The 25783-nt window shown below is 45.4% G+C and overlaps 1 protein-coding gene across 1 annotated transcript in view; it reads right to left on the reverse strand.

Moving 5' to 3' along the window:
- The window catches only part of ANKUB1 (ankyrin repeat and ubiquitin domain containing 1), a 62127-nt gene extending 55587 nt beyond the window's left edge, over positions 1 to 6540 (reverse strand). The window contains exon 1 of the mRNA XM_038751510.1: positions 6421 to 6540. Within this exon, the coding sequence (XP_038607438.1) occupies positions 6421 to 6510 (90 nt within the window). The 5' untranslated portion in view covers positions 6511 to 6540. The remainder of the gene's footprint in view (positions 1 to 6420) is intronic.
- Between the last annotated feature and the right edge of the window lie 19243 nt (positions 6541 to 25783).

The raw sequence follows: 25783 nt of genomic DNA on the forward strand, positions 1-25783 counted from the left end.
ACAAGGTAACAGACTAAAGCGCTTAGTACAGTGCTTTGCTCACAGTAAGTGCTCAATAAATAGAATTGAATGAATCGTTCAGAAACCAGCCTACAGTTTGCATCAAGATCATTTCAGTTCCTTAGACTTTGAGCTCTCTATGGGGTAGGGATTGTATTTGACCTGATTGTCTTATATCTAGCACAGTGTACAGTGCTTGACACATAGTTAGCACGGCTTAGTGTATAAAGCACGAGCCTGGGAGCCAAAAGGTCCTGGGTTCTAATTCCGGCTCTGCCACGTCTGCTGTGTGACCTTGGACAAGTCACTTCTCTGGGCCTCAGTTACCTCGTCCGTACAATGGGGATTAAGGGTGTGCACCCCATGTGGGACAGGGACTGTGTCCAACCTAACTTGTACCTACCCAGTAAGCGCTTAAACAAATACCTTCATCATCATCATCATCATCATCAACAGGGCATGGCACATCGTAAGCATTTAATAAGTACCATAATTATTATTATCATGTGGGTCACTGCAAATTCGGTAGAGGTTTGATAGTGCAAACCAAGTTTCCATCAGGGGATCTTGCCATTTTACAGTCAAATCAATCAATCAATCAATCGTATTTCTTGAGCGCTTACTGTGTGCAGAGTACTGGACTAAGCGCTTGGGAAGTACAAGTCGGCAACACATAGAGACGGTCCCTACCCAACAGCGGGCTCACAGTCTAAAAGGGGGAGACAGAGAACAAAACCAAACACACTAACAAAATAAAATAAATAGAATGGATATGTACAAGTAAGATAAATAAATAAATAGATAGAAAATGAAACTCAATGACCCTTCTCCTACTTAATGGCTTGTAAGGAGTCCTCACTCTTCCACTTCATCATCATCATCAATCGTATTTATTGAGCGCTTACTATGTGCAGAGCACTGTACTAAGCGCTTGGGAAGTACAAATTGGCAACATATAGAGACAGTCCCTACCCAACAGTGGGCTCACAGTCTAAAAGGGAGAGACAGAGAACAAAACCAAACATACTAACAAAATAAAATAAATAGAATAGATATGTACAAGTAAAATAAATAAATAAATAGAGTAATAAATATGTACAAACATATATACATATATACAGGTATGTCAGCTGTGTGACCTTGGGCAAGCCACTTAACTTCTCTGAGCCTCAGTTACCTCACCTGTAAAATGGGGATTAAGACTGTGAGCCCCACGTTGGACAATGTGATCACGTTGTATCCTCCCCAGCTCTTAGAACAGTGCTTCGCACATTCGTAAGCGCTTAACAAATGCCATTATTATTAGAAGGGGGAGACAGACAGCAAAACAAAACATGTGGACAGGTGTCAAGTCATCAGAATAAATAGAAATAAAGCTAGCTGCACGTCATTAACAAAATATATAGAATAGTAAATATGGACAAGTAAAATAGAGTAATAAATCTGTACAAATATATATACAGGTGCTGTGGGGAGGGGAAGGAGGTGGGGGATGGACCCCAACTCCTCTGAGAGGCCTTCCCTGACTAAGCCCTCATTTCCCCTATCCCCCCCTCCTCTGCATCGACTGTGTGCTTGTCTGTGTACCCTTTAAATACTTTGATCATCATCATCAATCGTATTTATTGAGCGCTTACTGTGTGCAGAGCACTGTACTAAGCGCTTTGATCCACACCCAACGTCAACAGCACTTTTGTACCTATCCTTATGTTCTACTACTTCCCCTATTTGTCATGTATTTAAACGACTGTCTCACCCTGTAGACTGTAAGCGCTTTCATTTATTCATTCATTTGGTGGTATTTATTGAGCGCTTACTGTGTGCAGAGCACTGTGCTAGGCGCTTGGGAAGGTACAATGACTGTGCGCCCACTGTTGGGTAGGGACTGTCTCTATATATTGCCAACTTGTACTTCCCAAGTGCTTAGTACAGTGCTCTGCACACAGTAAGTGCTCAATAAATATGATTGATTGATTGATTGATTACAATGTAGCAACAAAGAGAGACAATCCCTGCTCACAACGTGCTCACAGTCTAGAGGGAATAATTTCAGTACTTGTTAAGCACTTACTGTGTGCCAAGCACCGATCTAAGCACCGGGGTAGATACGAGTTAACGAGGTTGGACACAGTCCCTGTCCTGCATGGGGCTCCCACTCTTAACCCCTATTTTCCAGATGAGGTAACTGAGGCCCAGAGAAGTGAAGTCAGTCGCCCAAGGTCACCCAGCGGACGAGGGGTGGAGCCAGGATTAGAACCCATGACCTTCCGACTCCCGGGCCCAGGCTCTATCCGCTAAGCCACTCTGGCGTCATCAGGGATCGTGTCCACCAGCTCTTTTGTCCTGAACTCTCCAAAGCTCTGAATACAGTACTCTGCACACAGTAGGCGCTCAATAAATACCATTGATCGATTGACTGATTAGTTACAGTCCAGAGGATTTGTAGAGGCCCAGAGAATTCTTGGTTCCACGGCAAAGTCCAGGGACTTTCCTAGGAGTGTGGGTTGGCCCAGTGTGGCCTCTGGGCATTGTCTCGTGTGTGTGTAGACATATTTGATTGCAAGAAGGGGGCGGGGGGAAGGGAAGATTGAAGGGGTGGACGCAGAGAAGGATCAATCAATCAATCAATCGTATTTATTGAGCGCTTACTGTGTGCTTGGGAAGTACAAGTTGGAAACATATAGAGACAGTCCCTACCCAACAGTGGGCTCACAGTCTAAAAGTGTGGAGGGGGGGGACCCAAGGATGGCTCCTAGGTCGATAACACTTGGAGGACTTTTGGGCTCCGGGTGTCCTTGGGTTGCCCGGTTCCCTCGGAGTTCCTCTGAGACCACCCTCTACTCTTCTCTCCCCTCTGGGACCCTAGAAAAAGGCGGAAGATACAGAGGGTACATGTGGTATACCAGCCATTAAAACCAGATCTACCCCCGGGGGAATGAATTAGGAAATGACTCTAATGCAGGATATTCATTCATTCATTCAATCGTATTTATTGAGTGCTTACTGTGTGCACAGCACTGTACTAAGCGCTTGGGAGGTACAAGCTGGCAACCTATAGAGATGGTAACTACCCAACAATGGGTTCACAGTCTGCTGCCTCTGCTGTATTTACACTTATGATACACTCTGTGACTGGTAAAGTCGGCCTAGTAGAAAGGGCATGGGTCTGGAAATCATCATCATCATCATCATCAATCGTATTTATTGAGCGCTTACTGTGTGCAGAGCATTCAAATCAGAGGACCTGGGTTCTAATCCTGGCTCTGGCACTTGCTTGCCCTGTGGCCTTGGGCAAGTCACTAAACTCCTCCGTGTCACCTTCTAATGCTTCTAGTAGAAGTGAAGTGACTTGCCCAAGGTCACACAGCAGATATGTGGTGGAGCCGGGATTCGAACCCATGACCTCCGACTCCAAAGCCTGTGCTCTTTCCACTGAGCCCTGAGGAGTCCAGTCCGTGCCAGTTATCATCCCATTTCCTCTTGACTGTAGAAATATTTATTCCCCACTCAGTCCCTCCTGTTGGTGAAGTGGGCACTGCCCAGCCCGTGGGTTTTCTTTTTTTGCGGGGTAGGGAGAGGGGGTCTTCTGAGTGAGACCTCGTTGCCTATTTACTTATTTTGATGTCTGCCTCCCCCCTTCTAAACTGTGAGCCCACTGCGGGCAGGGATTGTCTCTCTTTGTTGTTGAATTGGACTTTCCAAGCGCTTGGTACAGTGCTCCGCACACAGTAAGCGCTCCATTAATATGACAGTGGAGGAAAGAATGGCAAAACAAATATTGGATGACAGGCACGGCCCGTCCCAGCGCAGGCAGAGGGGGTCCGTGAAGGTCGGATGCTAAGGCGGCGTTGCCTAGAGAGGCAGCCTGGCCTAGTGGAGGAAAGAGCGCGGGCTTGGAGGGTCGGAAGATCGGGCCTCTAATCCTGGCTCCTCCACTCATCCGCTGTGTGACCGTGGGCAAGTCACTTCACTTCTCTGGGCCTCAGTTCCCTCATCTGTAAAATGGGGATTAAGACTGTGAGCCCCATGGGGGACAGGGATTGTGTCCAACCCGATTTCCTTGTTTCCATCCCACTGCTTAGTACAGTGCCTGGCACATAATAATAATAATGATAGTGGTATTTGTTAAGCGCTTACTATGTGTGAAGCACTGTTCTAAGCACTAGGGGGATATATGTTGCCAACTTGTACTTCCCAAGCGCTTAGTACAGTGCTCTGCACACAGTAAGCACTCAATAAATGCGATTGATTGATTGATTGATTGATACAAGGTGATCAGGTTGTCCCACATGGGGCTTATAGTCTCAATCCCCATTTTACAGATGAGGTAACTGAGGCACAGAGAAGTGAAGTGGCTTGCCCAAGGTCACACAGCTGACAAGTGGCTGAGCCGGGATTTGAACCCATGACCTCTGACTCCCAAGCCCGTACTCTTTCCACTGAGCCACACTGCTTCAACTAATATCATGATAATAATAATAATAATAATGACCATTAGTATGATTATCTTGTATCTACCCCAGTGCGTAGTGCATAGTGCCTAGCATACAGTAAATGCTTAAAAAATACCAGTAATTCTTAACAAATAACAACTAGTAATAATAATAATGATAATGATGCCGGAAGGGACAGGGTATGGTCAATCCCATCAGCAGGAGCTCCAATAATGAGAACAGAGGAAACGATGGGGTGCTTTATGGATGAACATAAAATCAATCAATCGATTAACTGCATTTATTGAGCACTTACTGTGTGCAGAGCACTGTGCTAAGTGGTTGGGAGAGTACAGTGTAACAGAGTTTGCATCATCATCATCAATCGTATTTATTGAGCGCTTACTGTGTGCAGAGCACTGTACTAAGCGCTTGGGAAGTACAAGTTGGCAACACATAGAGACAGTCCCTACCCAACAGTGGGCTCACAGTCTAAAAGGGGGAGACAGAGAACAAAACCAAGCACATTAACAAAATAAAATAAATAGAATAGGTATGTACAAGTAAAATAAATAAATAGAGTAAGAAATATGTACAAACATATATCCATATATACAGGTGCTGTGGGGAAGGGAAGGAGGTAAGATGGGGGGGATGAAGAGGGGGACGAGAGGGAGAGGAAGGAAGGGGCTCAGTCTGGGAAGGCCTCCTGGAGGAGGTGAGCTCTCAGTAGGGCCGACCAACAGAGTTGGTGGACTCTGCCCACAGTGAGCTTCCAGTCTAGCAGGGAATACCCGGTATTCCTCTCATGTATACCCCCACCCCGGCCCTTTTGGAAGTCCAGGTGCCTTAGAGGTAAGCTGTTCGACCATCTGATGATGTGTTTGGGGAGCCATGTAACTTTTCTACTGGCCTCCAAGGCTTCTCCTGATGAAGTGGCAGGCTTAAGGCGGGGTTGTCTGCTGCCAGGGTTCCTCCTCCAACTTAGAAGTGACTCTAACGACAGCGTGGCCTAGTGGCTAGGACATGGGCCCAGGAGCCAGGAGGACCTGGCTTTTTTCGTTTTGATGGCATTTATTAAGCGCTTACTATGTGCAAAGCACTGTTCTAAGCGCTGGGCAGGTTACAAGGTGATCAGGTGGTCCCACAGGGGGCTCACAGTCTTCATCCCCATTTTCCAGATGAGGTAACTGAGGCCCAGAGAAGTGAAGTGACCTGCCCAAAGTCACACAGCTGACAATTGGCGGAGCCGGGATTTGAACCCATGACTCCAAAGCCCGGGCTCTTTCCACTGAATCCCGGCTCCACCACTTGTCTGCTGTGCGACTTGGTCGGGTCAGTTCTCTTCTCTGTACCACGGTTACCTCATCGGTAGAATGGGGATGAAGACCGTGAGCCCCATGTGGGACAGGGACTGCGTCCATCCCGATTAACGTGTATCTACCCCACTGCTTAGAACAGTCTTTGATACATCGTAAGCACTTAGCAAATACCATCGTCATTATTATTATTATGTCCAGCTGTCTCCCCCAGGCCAAAATTCCCTTTGGGATAATAGGGCTTCATTTCTCTGGACTTCCCAGGAGATTTCTGCATGCCATAACAACAGCCCCTTTCTTTTAGTCCCCGGAATAATAATAATGATGATGGTATTTATTAAGAGCTTCCTATGTGCAAAGCACTGTTCTAAGCGCTGGGGGGGAATACAAGGTGATCAGGTTGTCCCAAGTGGGGCTCACAGTCTTAATCCCCATTTTACAGATGAGGTAACTGAGGCTCAGAGAAGTGAAGTGACTTGCCCCAGGTCACACAGCAGACATGTGGCGGAGCTGGGATTCGAACCCATGACCTCTGACTCCAAAGCCCGGGCTCTTTCCAGTGAGCCATGCTGCTTCTCATCGCAAATAGCAAATGCTGCACAGCCCCTGTACATACCCAACACGCTAAGCCCCAGAGCTTTCATTCTAATAAGGGTTTGGTAGCTTACCTTTATCATCAGCTTTACAGCCTGCACTGTGTCATCTGGGGACGCATCAAAGGACTCAAAGACTCCCTCAAAGGCTACGAAAATCCTCATTCTGCAAATTCCTGGTGAGAGATTTCTGGAAGCTAACAAACCATGCTGGCGGCGGGGGGAGGAAAAGTTCCCATCCACAGTTAAGGGACCCAAATGACAGCCAGCTGCTGCTCTAAATGCCAGCCTTCGAGCTGAGGGTGTCTCTCCCAGACAAGCCTCTACCGGGAATATTCCCACAGATCACCGGAGCTCAGACACCGGGCTACAGTGAAGCCCAGTGGAGCCCAAAGACAACATCCATCCTGTTCCCATATAAAGGAAACCAACAAGCCGCACAAGTCAAGGCAAGTGTGAACAAGCTCTGGGCATGCAAACGTAAGATCACCCTGCGCGGACCAAACTTATCCGACCGTAACCTTCTCGAACCCGGTATTTATTTTGGTGCCGCCGATAACTGTGCGGAAAGGGGCACCGGATAAAGACTTGGCAGACGGCAAGCAGAAATACTCTGGGTTTTACCGCGTGTGGTAATCCCTAAAGTTCTTGGTAAATAGGTCTGGTGAAGCGTTCTTGTTTCCATGACCACTCCGCCTTCTTCATTTCCTGGCAGGGCCCAGGGATCTCGGACTGAGGGAGGGACCTGAATTACTTGCACAAAGAAGATGAGTGTAAAGGCCAGGACAGTGGCCCTATTGTTCCTTCCGCCCATCCCTTCACACGCCAGTAGCAAGCTACGTGATAGCCACTCCATAATAGTTGGTCTTTCTCTTGCCGCTTTTGTGCCCAGGATTTAAAGCACCTTGCCGGTGTTTCCCTTAATCCGTCTTCAGCACACCCATATAATGGTGGCGGGAAGTATTTGGAACACCATTTTTAGCAGGGCAGAAGACAAGCGGAGCAAAGTTTCATTGCCTTTGGGTTTTTTTTGCTGGTATTTGTTAAGTGGGTGCTGTTACGTATTTGCCAGGCACAATACTAACCACTGGGATACATGCAAGTTGTATACAGTTGTATCCAGTTGGGAAGCAGCGTGGCTCAGTGGAAGGAGCCCGGGCTTTGGAGTCAGAGTTCATGGGTTCAAATCCCGGCTCCGCCGATTGTCAGCTGTGTGACTTTGGCCAAGTCACTTCACTTCTCTGGGCCTCCTCTGTAAAATGGGGATTAAGACTGTGAACCCCCTGTGGGACAACCTGATCACCTTATATAATGGCATTTATTAAGCGCTTACTATGTGCAAGGCACCGTTCTAAGCACTGGGGAGGTTACAAGGTGATCAGGTTGTCCCACGGGGGGCTCACAGTTTTAATCCCCATTTTACAGATGAGATAACTGAGGCACAGAGGAGTTAAGTGACTTGCCCAAAGTCACACAGCTGACAATTGGCGGAGCCTTGTAACCTCCCCAGCGCTTAGAACAGTGCTTTGCACATAGTAAGTGCTTAATAAATGCCATCATTATTATTATTATTATTACAGTCTTTGTCCCCCGTAGGGCTCACAGTCCCATTTTACAGAGGAGTTGACTGAGACACAGAAAAGTGGAGCGATTTGCCCAAGGTCATACAGCAGACAAGCGACAGAGCTGGGATTAGAATCCAGGGCCTTCTGAATCCCAGGCTCGTGCTTAATCCGCCAGGCCACACTGGCTTCTCACGTAGCTTGCTCAGCCCCACGGGATATGGAACCTAAAACTCAAGACTTCTGACTCTCCTCAACTGTGGTGAGCTCAATAAGGTCAGAGCTTTAGTAAGCGCTAGGTAAATATGATGAAATTGATTGATTTTACTTGTACATATCTATTCTATTTATTTTATTTTGTTAGTATGTTCGGTTTTATTCTCTGTCTCCCCCTTTTAGACTGTGAGCCCACTGTTGGGTAAGGACTGTCTCTATATGTTGCCAATTTGTACTTCCCAAGCGCTTAGTACAGTGCTGTGCACATAGTAAGCGCTCAATAAATACGATTGATGATGATGATGATCAGCTCCAGATGAGGGAAAGACGGAAATGGGCGTGATTCCTTTCAGGAAAGAAGGTCGCTGTGGCCCTTGAAGTCAGAAGCCTGCCCACCCTGCCTGGGGGACTGTTTGCAGCGTATTAAAGAGCCTCCTGTTTATTCATTCATTCAATCGTATTTATTGAGCGCTTACTGTGTGCAGAGGACTGTACTAAGCGCTTGGGAACTACAAGTCGGCAACGTATAGAGATGGTCCCTACCCAACAACAGGCTCACAGTCTAGCAGCAGCATGAGAAGCAGCGTGGCTCGGTGGAAAGGGCACCGAGTCAGAGGTCATGGGTTCAAATCCTGGCTCTGGCAACTGTCAGCTGTGTGACTTTGGGCAAGTCACTTCACTTTTCTGTGCCTCAGTTATCTCATCTGTAAAATGGGGATTAAAACTGTGAGCCCCCCGTGGGACAACCTCCTGATTACCTTGTAACCTCCCCAGCGCTTAGAACAGTGCTTTGCACATAGTAAGAGCTTAACAAGTACCATCATCATCATCATTATTATTATTATTATTATTAGGATAGAAGTCTAGTCTTGTAAACTCCCCAGTGCTTAGAACAGTGCTTTGCACATAGTAAGTGCTTAATAAATGCCAACATTATTATTATTAAGTCTAGCTGTTGAGGCTAGCGAGCCTTTCTGAGGCACAAAAAACCCAGCTAACTGGTTGCTGAGCCTTTTTTTTTCCTTTCAGTGGTATTTGTTAAGCACTTACTACATGTGAGCCGTTGTTCTAAACTCTGGGATAGAAACAAGCGATTCGTATCGGACACAGCGCCCGTCCCCCATGGGGCTCAGTCTTAATCCCCATTTTACGGTTGAGGTGACTGAGGCAGGGAGAAGTTAAGTGATTTGCCCACGATCCCACAGCGGATAAGTGGTGGAGCTGGGATTAGAACCCACATCCTTCTGACTCCCAAGACTCTATCCACTCGGCCTCACTGCCTCCGCTTCCCGCCACGTAGCTTCCAACTGACCCCTGCTTCTGATGGTCCTTTAGAGGTGTTGGGATGGGGCAGTTGGCCTCAGAGCAAGGGCAGAGATGGCCCAAATTATATGTCCACCACTGAGGGGCCCCGTAATAATAATAATAATAATGATGGCATTTATTAAGCGCTTACTATGTGCAAAGCACTGTTCTAAGCGCTGGTAGAGACTGAGGTTCTGGGCTGGCACTCTGGACTGATTCAACGCTACTCCTTCTAGGTAGAAGAGGGGAAAAAAAGTATTTTTATGTTGGGGGGAGGGAAGAACGTCCAATCAATCGATCAATAGATTGATCAATCAATCAGTGGTATTTATTGAGCATTTACTCTGTGCGGAACAGAGTACTAAGCACTTGAGAAAGTACAATATAGGAGAACTGGTGAACATATATCCTGCCCACAATGAGGTTTCAGTCTAGAGGGGGAGACAGACATTAAAATAAATTATGGACGTGGACATCAGTAATGTGGGGCTGAAGGTGGGGTTTTAAAGGGTCTTGTCTTATGCCTTCGGGTCATCTCTGAGCGATGATAATAATAATAATAATGGTACTTATTAAGCACTTACTATGTGCAAAGCACTGTTCTAAGCGCTGGGGAGGTTACAAGGTGATCAGGGTGTCCCACATGGGGCTCACAGTCTTCACCCCCATTTTACAGATGAGGGAACTGAGGCACAGAGAAGTGAAGTGACTTTTCCAAAGTCACACAGCTGACAAGCGGTGGAGCTGGGATTTGAACCCATGACCTCTGACTCCAAAGCCCGGGCTCTTTCCACTGAGCCATGCTCGGGGGAGCGAATCTCCCCCAGAAGACCCCACCTCCACCTGCAGTTGTTCAGGTAGTGTATCTATAGAGTTTTCTTCGTAAAAATATGGAAGTGGTTTACCACTGCCTTCTTCCTAACAAAGGGTACAAATCCAATATAATTTTATTACCCTGTCTTCCTGGAAAGACCTGTCAAGAAGGAGCACATAATAGTGCAGTATTTGAGTGACTACATCCCCGACTCATTCATTCATTCATTCATTCAGTCGTATTTATTGAGCGCTTACTGTGTGATGATGATGGCATTTATTAAGCGCTTACTATGTGCAAAGCACTGTTCTAAGTGCTGGAGGGATGCAAGGTGATCAGGTTGTCCCATGGGGGGCTAGCAGTCAATCCCCATTTTATAGATGCGGTAACTGAGGCACAGAGAAGTGAGGTGACTTGCCCAAAGTCACACAGCTGACAATTGGCGGAGCCGGGATTTGAACCCATGACCTCTGACTCCAAAGCCCATGCTCTTTCCACTGAGCCACACTGCACTGTACTAAGTGACTCCTTGTTGTGTAGAGATAGAGGACACATCAAATCCACCTGCAGGCGGGTATCCTCTATTCACCAAACTGAAGTTGGAAACCCCAACTCATCGTTATAGCGTTTGAGTCCTAGTTTGCTCATTTAGACATCTCTCCCCGGGCATCTTCGTAAATGCTGCGATCAACTGCGAAGATCAAAAGATTTGCTTTTAATGGGATAGCCAGTCTTAATTTTTTAGAATGTCTTAGAATCGATTTTCAAACATTCTCTCCCGCTTTGTTGGGAACCAAAGGATCGCTTTGGGGGGAACACAGAGGACTGTTTCTATTTCAACTGAGTGAAAATCGACTCAACGCATCACGGCACTTGGCATTCCAGAAAAGATGTGCTTTCTTTGACTCTCTAGAGCAAAGTAGAGTTCGTCGCAAGCTGCTTGAAGTTTGCCGGAGCTCTGTTATAAAAATGATGGCACGGCCCCAGGTTAAAGCCGACCCACTTGGGTTTAAGGAAATGCCAATACGTTGAATCGAACTCAACAGGTTGCCAAGTAAGCGCTCAATAAATACGATTGATGATGACGATGATGGACAGGCACAGTTAAATCCGTTGGAAAACTGAAAGGAATTTCTAAGCACATCTTGAAGGGGAACGCTACCCAACGGCAGCACGGCCTGGTGGAGAGACCACTGGCTTCGGAGCCAGGAGGACCTGTTACTCTATTTATTTATTTTATTTGTACGTATTTATTGTATTTATTTTATTTGGTGAATATGTTTTGTTGTCTGTCTCCCCCTTCTAGACTGTGAGCCCGCTGTCGGGTAGGGACCGTCTCTCTATGTTGCCAACTTGGACTTCCCAAGCGCTTAGCACAGTGCTCTGCACACAGGAAGCGCTCAATAAATACGATTGAATGAATGAATGAATGAATGAATGTACATAGCTGTAATTTATTTATCTGTACTGATTTCTGTCTCCTCCCTCTAGACTCTAAGCGTGTTGTGAGCAGGGAATGTGTCCGTTTACTATGGTATTGTACTTTCCCAAGAACTTAGTACAGAGCTCAGCACACGGTAAGCGTGCAATAAATGGGATTAAATGAATGAATCCCCCGTGGTCCCTCTCTAATGTCTTTGGATGGAGACTGCCTGGCAAAATTTCCATTCAAGGAAATCAGCGAGAAGCAGTGTGGCCTAGTGAGAAGAGCCTGGGCCTAGGAATCCGCATGTCTGCTGTGTGACCTTGGGCTAGTCACTTCACTTCTCTGTGCCTCAGTTCCCTCATCTGTAAAATGGGGATGAAGACTGCAAGCCCCACATGGGACAACCTCATCTCCTTGTGTTCCCCCCAGCGCTTAGAACAGTGCTTTGCACATAGTAAGCGCTTAACGAATACCGACATTATTAGGAATCAGATGACCTGGGTCCTAATCTTGGCTCCACCATTTATCTGCTGTGTGACCTTGGTTAAGTCATTTAACCTCTCTGTGTCTGTATAAAGGGGATTCAATACATTTTTTAAAAATGGTATTTGTTAACCACTTACTATGTGCCAGGCACTGTACTATGCACTGAGGTAGTTTGGGGAAGCAGCCTGGCCGAGTGGATAGAACACGGGCTTGGGAGTCAGAAGGATGCGGGTTCTAATCTCGGCTCTGCCGTTTGTCTGCTCTGTGACCTTGGGCAGATCACTTAATTTCTCTGGACCTCAGTTGCCTCATCTGTAAAATGGGGGTTAAGACTGTGAGCCCCGTGTGGGACCAGGATCGTTCATTCATTCAGTCATATTTATTGAGCGCTTACTGTGTGCAGAGCACTGTACTAAGTGCTTGGGAAAGCACAAGCACTTGGGAAAGTTGGACTGTGTCCAATCCAGTCACCTCGTATCTACCCCAGTGCTTAATATAGTAAGCGCTTAACAAATACCACAATCATTATGAAAATTATTATTACAAGCCAATTCAAATGGGATAGAATTCACAGTCTTAATCCCCATTTTACAGATGAGGTAACTGAGGTCCAGAGAAATTAAGTGGTTTGCCCAAGGTCACGTAGCCGACGAGCGGCGGAGCCGACATTAGAACCCACATCCTTCTGAAACCCCAGGCCCGTGCTCTACCCATTTCACAGGTGAGGTAAATGAGGCAAAGAGAAGTTCAGTGACTTGTCCAAGGTCACACAACAGTCAAGTGGTAGAGCTGGCATTAGAACCCAGAGTTCCTTCTAAGCAGCGTGGCTCAGTGGAAAGAGCCTGGGCTTTGGAGTCAGAGGTCATGGGTTCAAATCCTGACTCATCATCATCATCATCAATCGTATTTATTGAGCGCTTACTATGTGCAGAGCACTGGACTAAGCGCTTGGGAAGTACAAATTGGCAACATAGAGAGACAGTCCCTACCCAACAGTGGGCTCACAGTCTAAAAGGGGGAGACAGAGAACAAAAACAAACACATTAACAAAATAAAATAAATAGAGTAGATATGTATTCTATACATAGACTCCACCAATTGTCAGCTGTGTGACTTTGGGCAAGTCACTTAACTTCTCTGTGCCTCAGTTACCTCATCTGTAAAATGGGGATTAAGACTGTGAGCCCCACGTGGGACAACCTGATCACCTTGTAACCTTCCCAGCGCTTAGAACAGTGCTTTGCACATAGTAAGCGCTTAATAAATGCCATTATTATTATTGTTATTATTATTCCCAGGCCTGTGCCCTAGCCACTAGGCTACACTTCCTTTTCACTCATTCCATCGTATTTATTGAGCGCTTACTGTGTGCAGAGCACTGTAATAAGCGCTTGGAAAGTACAATTCGGCAACAGATAGAGACAATCCCTACCCAACAACGGGCTCACAATTCTCCCTCCTACTTAGACCCTGAGCCCCACTGTGAGACAGGGACTGGGACCGGCTCAATAATATCAAATCTACCCCAATGCTTAGTTTAGTGCGTGGCACAGAGTAAGTAATTAATTAATGATGGCATTTGTTAAGCGCTTACTATGTGCGAAGCACTGTTCTAAGCGCTGGGGGGGATACGAGGTGATCAGGTTGTCCCACGTGGGGCTCAAAGTCCCATTTTACAGATGAGGTAACTGAGGCTCTCAGAGATGCTAAGTGACTCACCCAAGGTCACACAGCAGGCATTTATACGATGGAATGAGTGAAAAGGAAGTGTAGTCTAGTGGCTAGGGCACAGGCCTGGGAATCAGAAGGAACTCTGAGTTCGAATGCCAGCTCTACCACTTGATTGTTGTGTGACCTTGGGCAAGTCACTGAACTTCTCTTTGCCTCATTTACCTCACCTGTGAAACGGGTAGAGCACGGGCCTGGGGTTTCAGAAGGATGTGGGTTCTAATCTCGGCTCCGCCGCTCGTTAGAGAAGCAGCGTGGCTCAGCGGAAAGAGCCCGGGCTTGGGAGTCAGAGTCTTGGGTTTGAGTCCCGGCTCCGCCACATGTCTGCTGTGTGACCTTGGGCAAGTCACTTAACTTCTCTGAGCCTCAGTTCCCTCCTCTGTAAATTGGGGATTGACGGTGAGCCCCACGTGGGACAACCTGATCACCTTGTATCCCCCCCAGCGCTTAGAACAGTGCTTTGCACATAGTAAGCGTTTAACAAATGCCATCATTATTATTATTATGTGGCAGAGTCGGAATTCGAACCCCTGGCCTCTGATTCTCAAGCCCGGGCTCTTTCCACTGAGCCACGCTGCTTCTCTAACAAACACCCCAGTTATTGTTATCTATCCATGGCCGGCGAACTAGAATCCTTCATTTCCTCCGCTATCAAAAGGTAGGTAAGGAGGCAGCGAGGTGAGGAGGATTAGAGAAAGAGGGAAAAGACTGCGGGAAAAGACTCCCCCTTTTAGACTGTGAGCCCACTGTTGGGTAGGGACCGTCTCGATATGTTGCCAATTTGTACTTCCCAAGCGCTTAGTACAGTGCTCTGCACACAGTAAGCGCTCAATAAATACGATTGATGATGATGATGAAAAGAAAAAGAGGGATCGGAGGCCAAGAGCCACCAGAATCCTTGGGCAGCAGTCGACAGTCAAGTGGACAAATAGACTCCCTTTGGTCTTAAAGCAAAAACTCCCTGTCTGCACCAGCTAAAATCTAATTCTCTGATATCTGACAGTCAAATCCTTGTGAACAATCTCCACTCAACACCAACCAATCAGTCGACTGTATTTATTGGACGCTTACTGAATGCCGAGCACCGTATTAAGCGCTCGGGGAAGTACGATACAACAGAGTTGGCAGACACATTCCCTCCCCACAACCAGCTTACAGTCCAGAGGGCATTCATTCGTTCATTAATTCATTAAATCGTGTTTATTGAGCGCTTACTGTGTGCAGAGCACTGTACTGAGCGCTTGGGAAGTACAAGCAAGCTGAGAAGCAGCGTGGCTCAGTGGAAAAGAGCCCGGGCTTTGGAGTCAAAGGTCATGGGTTCAAATCCCGGCTCCGCCAGTTGTCAGCTGTGTGACTTTGGGCAAGTCACTTCACTTCTCTGGGCCTCAGTTACCTCACCTGTAAAATGGGGGTGAAGACCGTGAGCCCCCTGTAGGACAGTCAGATTACCTTGTAACCTCCCCAGCGCTTAGAACAGTGCTTGGCACATAGTAAGCACTTAATAAATGCCATCATTATTATTATTATTATTACAAGTTGGCACCATAGAGAGACAGTCCCTACCCAACAGCGGGCTCACAGACATGTAGGTAATCATTAGGTATGGCTGGTAGGAAAATGAGGATTCTGCACCAAGTTTTTATCTTGTAATTAGTTCTCCCTAGGAGAAACGGCCAATGTTTGCAGTTTTTCTGGGGCCTTTTAAAGGTGACTAATTCTTTGTTTCTGTCAGTGGTTAAACAAAGGCCTTTGTGCATGTAGGTGAATCAATCAATCATATTTTTTGAATGATTAGGGTCTTTTCATAATGGCAGCTGAGTACTATACTGAATTTATGAGCTAAAGTGCAATGGCCTTAAGATGAAAAATGTCAAGTGCAGATGTTTTCTGCTGGATTTGAGATGATTTCTGCTTTAACTGGTAAATTTATTGTGGTGAACAGTTATTGCATTTTCCCTCCTCCTCCTCCTCCTCTTCTTCAGCTTCTTAAACAGGGAGATCCGTATTGAACTTGCAGTGTTTTGTTTTTCTCAAAGGAAATGGAAAAAATGAATTTTCTGAGGACATACACATCATAACTCTAATTTTATCCAGCTGTCTCCCAGATCAGTCAGAAGTGAGAGAAAATGGTTCTCGAAAAAACCCCACTAAAAATAACTTCTCTAGGCTAGGTTTAAATTCACGGTTTGTTTTAAACGCCAGTGGAAAAACACCAACAAAACACACTGGAATTAGGTGGGGCACAAGAGGGCTGATATGGAGACTCCCTTTATTTCTGACTGAATTTGTAAAGAAAATGAGCACCAATTAAGCATCGCATTTGGCTTGCCGTATAAAACAAGATGAAACAAAAAGACCCCGCAGAAAATCTGTACAAAGAGAAGCGATCTTCTTTCTGCATTGAGAGAATCAATCGTGATTTATTTTGAACACATTGCTATATTCGATCTTGATGCGTCACGGTGTAACATTCTCGGTGTAAAGATCTGAGAGGAATGTGGAGCCGCCTATGAACAGTGCAGTCGATTAATTATGTCGCAGAATTCTGCCCTAATTCTGCATCAGAAAACCAGTTTAATAGCCATATTGCAGATTGGTGGGGCATTTCGGTGCCAACTGCAGGAAATTAATTTGATGCGAGAAATCAGATTGGCCATTTCTTACTTTTGGCCCCAAATGAGAAGCAGTGTGGCCTAGTGGAGCGAGCACAAACCTGGGAGTCAGCAGGACCCGGGTTATAATCCTAGCTCTGCCACTTTCATTCATTCATTCATTCAATCATATTTATTGAGCGCTTACTGTGTGCAGAGCACTGTACTAAGCGCTTGGGAAGTGCAAGTCGGCAACGTATAGAGACGGTTCCTACCCAACAACGGGCTCACAAGCTAGAAGGGGGAGACAGACAACAAAACAGAACATGTGGACAGGTGTCAAGTCGTCAGAACAAACAGAATTAAAGCTAAATGCACATCATTAACAAAATAAATAGAATAGTAGATATGTACAAGTAAAATAGAGTAGTAAATCTGTACAAACATATATACAGGTGCTGTGGGAGGGGAAGGAAGTAGGGCGGGGGGATGAGGAGGAGGAGAGGAAAATGGGGGCTCAGTGTGGGAAGGCCTGCTGGAGGAGGTGAGCTCTCAGTAGGGCTTTGAAGGGAGGAAGAGAGCTAACTTGCCAGATCAATCAATCAGTCAATCGTATTTATTGAGCGCTTACTGTGTGCAGAGCACTGTACTAAGCGCTTGGGAAGTACAAGTTGGCAGCATATAGAGATAGTCCCTACCCAACAGTGGGTGGAGGGAGGGCATTCTGGGCCAGGGGAAGGACGTGGGCCGGGGGTCGATGGCGGGACGGGCAAGAACGAGGCCAGGTGAGGAGGTTAGCGGCGGCAGAGGAGCGGAGGGTGCGGGCTGGGCTGGAGAAGGAGAGAAGGGAGGGGAGGTAGGAGGGGGCGAGGGGATGGACAGCCTGGAAGCCCAGGGTGTGGAGTTTTTGCTTGATGCGTAGGTTGACAGGCAGTCACTGGAGATTTTTAAGGAGGCATGCCCAGAGCGTTTCTTCACAAAGAAGATCCGGGCAGCAGCGTGAAGTATAGACTGAAGTGGCGAGAGACAGGAGAATGGAAGATCAGAGAGGAGGCTGATGCTCTTCTCTGCTGAGTGATCTTAGGCCAGCCACTTAACTTCTCTGTGCCTCATTTACCTTATCTGTGAAATGGGGATTAAGGCTGTGAGCCCATGTGGGACATGGACTGTGACCAACCTGATTATCTTGTATCATCATCATCATCATCAATCGTATTTATTGAGCGCTTACTATGTGCAGAGCACTGTACTAAGCGCTTGGGAAGTACAAATTGGCAACATATAGAGACAGTCCCTACCCAACAGTGGGCTCACAGTCTAAAAGGGGGAGACAGAGAACAAAACCAAACATACTAACAAAATAAAATAAATAGAATAGATATGTACAAAATAAATAAATAAATAAATAGAGTAAAAAAAAAAATATGTACAAACATATGTACATATATACAGGTGCTGAGGGGTATCCCCCCTCAGTGCTTAGAACAGTGCCTATCACATAGCAGGTGCTTAACAAATACCATTTTTAAAAAAGTGCAAGGCTAATTCTACCCAAGAGGTTGCAGGTTTGAAGCCGGCCGGGCATCCAGGCTGTATCACGTTCATTTGGTCCTGTTTCACATGGGTTACTGTCAGGGAACTGTGCCTCGAAAAAACAGCAATAACAAAATCACCCAGGCATTCACCATCTAATTATCTTCAAAGTTACATAACAGAATGACAGCGTGAGGGTGAACAGGAAAAAAAAAAAGGTGGGGGAGACATGAGCGTATTTAAAGGCTGAGAGGGAGGCATCACTAGAAAGCGATGAAATGCTATATGAACTTGTATTTTATTACGAGTATTTACTGGTTTTTATGTTTCTATTATTTATATTAGACTTATATTTATGTAGTTACTCGTATTGTGCGATTTTTATTTCATATAAACATAGGAAAGACAATTATATGGGTCGTAAAAATTTAGTCTAACTACATGTCCTTGTACTTTCCGAGCCCGAATTATACTTTCCAAGCACTTAGTACGGTGGTCTGCACAGAGTAAGTGCTCAATAACTACGATTGAATGAATGAACGGATGAATATGCGGAGGAGAAGAAAAGAATGAAAAGGAAGGAAGGAAGGAAGGAGAGAAGGAAGAGGAAGGTAAGAGGGCACTTGAGGCTGCTTCTTGTACTTCTACTGCACTCTCCCAAGTACTGCATACAATAGGTATGCAATAATAATGATAATAATATATAAAATTATAATATATAATTATATATAATATCTATAATATATAATATCTATAATGTATATAATATGATATCTGTAATTATTATATAAAATAAGCGTATTATTATTATTATTATTATGGTATTTCTTAAGCACTTGCTATATACCAAGCACTGTTCTAAGTGCTGGGGTAGATTATATATCTATAGTATATATAAAATATATATCTACAATATATAATATATTATATCTATACTATATAATATCTCTCCCAAGTACTGCATACAATAGGTATGCAATAATAATAATGATAATAATAATATATAAATTATAATATATAACTATATTATATCTATAATATATAATATCTAAGATGTATATAATATGATATCTATAATTATTATATAATATAAGCATATTATTATTATTATTATTATGGTATTTCTTAAGCACTTACTATATACCAAGCACTGTTCTAAGCGCTGGGGTAGATACAAAGTAATCAGGTTGTCCCAATGGGGCTCACAGTCTTCATCCCCATTCTACAGATGAGGTAACTGAGGCACAGAGAAGTTAAGTGGCTTGCCCAAGGTCACACAGCAGACATGTGGTACAGTTGGGATTAGAACCCACATCCTCTGATTCTCAAGCCCGGGCCCTTTCCACTAAGCCACGCTGCTTCTCGCAATGACCTAACTCCCCCTCCTTTCTGCATTGTCTCATTCTTGCCCCTCTCCCTAGCTGACAATTATGTGGAGCAAAAGCTAAGCTTGAATTTCCCCCTTAAAATCGAGGTGGGGCAATTATAATAATGATGGCATTTGTTAATAATAATAATAATAATAATAATAATGATGGCATTTATTAAGCGTTTACTATGTGCAAAGCACTGTTCTAAGCGCTGGGGAGGATACAGAGTGATTAGGTTGTCCCACGTGGGGCTCACAGACTTAATCCCCATTTTACAGATGAGAGAACTGAGGCACAGAGAAGTCAAGTAACTTGCCCAAAGTCACACAGCTGACAAGTGGTGGAACCAGGATTTGAACCCATGACCTCTGACTCCAAAGCCCGGGCTCTTTCCACTGAGCCACAGCTGCTTCTCTAAACAGAGAGAAATTAAGCACTTACTATGTGCACAGCACTGTTCTAAGCACTGGTGGGGGATACAAGGTGATCAGGTTGTCCCTCGCGGGGCTCACAGTCTTCATCCCCATTTTACAGAGGAGGGAACCGAGGCTCAGAGAAGTTAAGTGACTTGCCCAAGGTCACACAGCAGACACGTGGCGGAGCTGGGATTAGAACCCATGACCTCTGACTCCCAAACCCGGGCTCTTTCCACTGAGCCACGCTGCTTCTCTAATTATGTGGTGGGGACAATTATGTGGTAATTATGGTATATTCAGGCATGAACCCTGACCCCAGAGGGATTCACCTCCTAAGTTAGGGAGGGTGGAGCCGTAGAACAAGAGACTGTTATGAAAACCCAGTAAAAACAAGTAAAAGGTCAAAAATCCTACTGTATAAATATTAGACTCTTGTAGGGGGGCAGTATTATTATTATTAGTAGTAGTATTATTATTATTGTTGTTGTTGTTGTTGTTGTTGTTGTTCCTCACTGCTGTGGGCATAGATCTCTCGATCATAAACTACTGTGATGTCTTGTAACGAAGGACTGTTGGTCCCGAGTGGCAAAGCACTAGGAGACTCTGCCCCTTCCGTGTATTCTTTGACTTCCACACTTTACTGCTGATTGCTTCGAATTGTTGAATTTCAACCTATTTTTATTGTTAATTGGACTATAAACTTATTGTTTTGGATCCCTCCTCCTCCACTTAAATCGAGATTTCTCTGGGGACCAGGAACCCCATTGTGATTCTGTGTAATTACTCCAGGGCTTAGTGTGGTGCTTTGAGCCTTTTAAGCCTTTAATAGATGTTAGTAATATTGTGACAGCATTTATGAGCAATTGGGCTAACATATAAAGAAGTAACTGTGGCTTGGAAATCCCGGATTTGAATTCCACCCCCGAAAAGACCCAACCAACCTTCAGAGTCCAATAGAGCTATCATTCAGTTTCTCTAGACTGTAAGCTCGTGGTGGACAGAGAACGTGTCCATCAACTCTTGTTATATGGTACTCTCCCAAGCGCTTAGTACGATGCTCTATATACAGAAGGTGCTCAATAGATATGATTCTAGACTGTGAGCCCACTGTTGGGTAGGAACTGTCTCTATATGTTGCCAACTTGTGCTTCCCAAGTACTTAGTACAGTGCTCTGCACACAGTAAGCGCTCAATAAATACGATTGAATGAATGAATTGATTTGTTGGTCGATTGTAAGCTTGTTGGGAGCGGGGAATGTATCTGCTATATTGCTATATTGTATCCTCCCAAGTGCTTAATACACAGTTCTGCGCACATTAAGCATTCAATAAACACGACTGATGGATTAATTGATCGCCAGGCAGACCCATTCAGCTCACAGAGCTACGTCTGACAGTCTTTGTGCCCTATCAAATGACACCGACGTATTGAAAAATAAAGAGCGTCTACTGAATTTGGGGTGAGAAGGGTTTGAAACCTACCCACCCACAGTGAATGGAGACTTCAGATGGTTACACACCTAATGGTAACTAACTAAGGAGAAGCAGTGTGGCCTAATGGATGGAGCATGGGCATGGGCATGGGCATCAGAAGGACCTGGGTTCTAATCCGCTGTGTGACTTTGGTCAAGTCATTTCACTCCTCTGTGCCTCAGTTGCCTCATCTATAAACTGTGAGCCCCACGTACAATGTGGATTGTGTTGAACCTGATTAGCTTGAATAAGTTATAGTAACTTATATATAATATATAAGTATATAAGTATAAGAATATAAGTATAAGTATATAAGTATATAATATATATATAATAATAAGTTATAATAATAACTGTGGTATTTTTTAAGTGCTTACTAGGTGCCAGGCACTGTACTTAGTGCCGGGGTGGATACAAGCAAATCGTGTTGGACGCAGTCCCAGTCCCACGTGGGGCTCGCGGTCTGAATCTGCGGTTTACGGGTGAGGTAACCGAGAAGTGAAGTGACTTCCCCAAGGTCACACAGCTGAGAAATGGAAGATTGGAATCCAATCTTAATTAGATTCATTCTAATGTTGGGATTAGAGCCCATGACCTTCTGACTCCCGGGCCTGTGTTCTATCCACAGCCCTACTGAGAGCTCACCTCCTCCAGGAGGCCTTCCCAGACTGAGCCCCCTCCTTCCTCTCCCCCTCCCCATCCTTACCTCCTTCCCCTCCCCACAGCACCTGTATATATATTTGTATGGATTTATTACTCTATTTATACATTTTTTTTGTACATACTCTATTAATTTTATTTTGTTAATATGCTTTGTTTTGTTATCTGTCTCCCCCTTCTAGCCTGTGAGCCCGCTGTTGGGTAGGGACCGTCTCCATATGTTGCCAACTTGGACTTCCCAAGCGCTTAGTACAGTGCCCTGCACACAGTAAGCGCTCAATAAATACGATTGAAGGAATGACTGACTGACTGACTGAATGAATCCACTTCACCACCCTGCTTCTCCTGATCTATCCCCAGCACTTAGTACAATACCTGGCCCATAGTAAGCTCTTCACAAAATACCATAAAAAAAGGTAAATAACAGGTAAAAACTTGAGAACTACCCTATGAAGTGGTGGTCAACCTTTCTCAAGAAGCTCCTGAAGGAACTGGAGGAGGAGGTACAGAGAAATCACCCAAGATAATAATAATAATAATAATGATGGCATTTATTAAGCGCTTACTAAGATGATCAAGGGAGTTGGAGAAGGTTGCCTAGGAAGATGATAATAATTAGTAAGAATTACGGTGGTAGTTGTTAAGTACTTACTATGTTTTGAGCACTTTTCTAAGGTCTGGGGATGATACAAGATCATCAGGGTGGACACAGTCCCTGTCCACATGGGGCTCGTGGACTAACTAGGAGGGAGTAAAACTGAGGCCCAACTTTACAGATGGGGATACTGAGGCACAGAGAACTTGTGACTTGCCCAGGGTCACACAGCAGAGAGTCGGTTGAGCCAGGATTAGAACCTGGGTTCTTTTCATTCATTCATTCAGTGGTATTTATTGAGCGCTTACTGCGTGCCGAGCACTGGACTAAGCTCTTGGGAATCAATCAATCAATCAGTCAATCGTATTTATTGAGCGCTTACTGCGTGCAGAGCACTGGACTAAGCTCTTGGGAATCAATCAATCAATCAGTTAATCGTATTTATTGAGCGCTTACTGTGTGCAGAGCACTGTACTAAGCGCTTGGGAAGTACAAGTCGGCAACAGATAGAGACGGTCCCTACCCAACAACGGGCTCACAGTTTAGAAGGGGGAGACAGACAACAAAACGTAGTCATCTAATCGTATTTATTGAGCGCTTCCTGTGTGCAGAGCACTGTACTAAGTGCTTGGGAAGGACAAGTTGGTAACATATAGGCTCACAGGGTTTTCTTACTCCCAGGCCTGGGCTCTTTCAACCCAGCCATGTTGTTACTCCCTCCCTCTGCTCGAACCCCTCTCCTCACCCTACAGCACTTGAATATATATATATATATACATATTTATTATTCTATTTCCTTTTATTAGTGATGCGTATAGAGCTATAATTCTGTTTATTTACATTGATGCTACCGATGCCTGTCCACTTGCTTTTTTTTTGTTTTGTGTTGTTGTCTCTCTTCTAGACTGTGAGCCAGCTGTGGGCCGGGATTGTCCCTATTTGTTGCCGAATTGTACTTTCCAAGCGCTTAGAACAGTGCTGTGCACACAGTAAGCGCTCAACAAATAGGATGGAATGAATGGATGGATTCAAGAGCTGGAGCGGACAACAGAAGTCATAATTGTGGTATCTGTTAAGCTCATTTATGGGCCGACTTTTGGGGCTGATACAGGAGAATCAGATTGGGTACAGTCCCTGTCCCACACAGAGGTCATTCAATCGGTCAGTTGTGTTTATTGAGTGCTTCCTGTGTGCAGAGCACTGTACTAAGCGGTTGGGAGAGTACGGTATGACAGAATGGGTACTCATGCTCTCTGCTCAGCCTGAGCTCGGTCTAGGGGGGAGACAGGCATCAAAAATAATAATGATGGCATTTATTAAGCGCTTACTATGTGCAAAGCACTGTTCCAGTGTAGTAAGAGAACCCTGTGAGCCCGCTGTTGGGTAGGGACCGTCTCTATATGTTGCCAACTTGTACTTCCCAAGCGCTTAGTACAGTGCTCTGCACACAGTAAGCGCTCAATAAATACGATTGATTGATTGATTGATTGATTGTTCTAAGCACTGGGGAGGTTACAAGGTGATCAGGTTGTCGCCCGGGGGGCTCACAGTCTTAATCCCCGTTTTCCAGATGAGGTAACTGAGGCCCAGAGAAGTGAAGTGACTTGCCCAAGGTCACACAGCTGACAAGTGGCGGAGCCGGGATTTGAACCCACGGCCTCTGACTCCAAAGTCCGGGCTCTTTCCACTGAGCCACGCTGCTTCTCACTATAAATAAATTACAGATCTGTACATTAAGTGCTGTGGGGCTGAGGGAGGGGTGAATAAAGGGTGCGACTCCAAGTGATGATGATGGTATTTGTTAAGCGCTCACTATGTGCCAGGCACTGTACTAAGCGCTGGGGTGGTTACAAGCAAATTGGGTTGGACACAGTCCCCGTTCCGCGTAGGGCTCACAGTCTCGATCCCCATTTGACAGATGAGGTAACTGAGGCACGGAGAAGTGAAGTGGCTTTGCCCAAGGTCACCCAGCAGACAAGTGGCGGAGGTGGGATTAGAACTCACATCCTTTTAGACTGTGAGCCCACTGTTGGGTAGGGACTGTCTCTATATGCTGCCAACTTGTACTTCCCAAGCGCTTAGTACAGTGCTCTGCACACAGTAAGCGCTCAATAAATACGATTGATTGATTGATTGATCCTCTGACTCCCAAGCCACTAAGCCACTTTTCACTAAACCCTGCTGCTTCGCAAGCCCAAGGGGGGACACCGAAGGGAGTGGGAGAAAATGAAATGAGGGCTTAGTGGGGGAAAGCCTTTTGGAGGAGATGTGCTTGTAATCATCATCATCATCAATCGTATTTATTGAGCACTTACTATGTGCAGAGCACTGTACTAAGCGCTTGGGAAGTACAAATTGGCAACATATAGAGACAGTCCCTACCCAACAGTGGGCTCACAGTCTAAAAGGGGGAGACAGAGAACAAAACCAAACATATTAACAAAATAAAATAAATAGAATAGATATGTACAAGTAAAATAAATAAATAAATGGAGTAATAAATATGTACAAACATATATACATAATTAGTCAGGTTAGTCTGTAATTAGCACAGACTAACCTGACTAATTAGATAAGCAGCATGGCTTAGTGGAAAGAGCCCGGGCTTGGAAGTCAGAGGTTGTGGGTTCTAATCCCGGCTCTGCCGCTTCTCCGCTGCGTGACTTTGGGCAAATCACTTAACCTCTCTGTGCCTCAGTTACCTCATCTGTAACATGAGGATTAGGACTGGGAGCCCCACCTGGGACAACCTGATTACCTTGTACCTACCCCAGCGCTTAGAACAGTGCTTGGCATATAGTATACATTTAACAAATACCATCATTTAATCGCAGGGAGGGAGAAGTCCCGTTTTATAGATGTGTTAACTGAGGCACAGAGGACTTCAGTAACTGTCCCAAAGGTCGTCCGGCACACGAGCGGTGGAGCCGGGATTGGAACTCAGGACTTCTGACTCCAAGTTTTGTGCTGCACCCTGTTGAGGGTCAGGGACTGGGTCTAATTTCCACCTTTATACGATTTCCCACAGTTAGTACAGAGTTCTGCACGGAGTGAATGCCTAGTACTGCTTTTAAGTCGACGTGGAAATGTTTCTGCTTCGTTTCACCGAAGAAAGCCGGGTTGGATGCTTCTGGACAAACTCTACAACCACCACCAGCCCAGCCCCAGCTCGGGTTGGCCTCGGGTTCAAGCTCAACGCATTCTCCGGCCCATCGAAAGATCAGTGGTGTTTACTGAGTGCTTATGATATGCTGAGTACTCTT

Source organism: Tachyglossus aculeatus, chromosome 1, assembly GCF_015852505.1.
Source record: "Tachyglossus aculeatus isolate mTacAcu1 chromosome 1, mTacAcu1.pri, whole genome shotgun sequence".
Taxonomy (NCBI): Eukaryota; Metazoa; Chordata; class Mammalia; order Monotremata; family Tachyglossidae; genus Tachyglossus; species Tachyglossus aculeatus.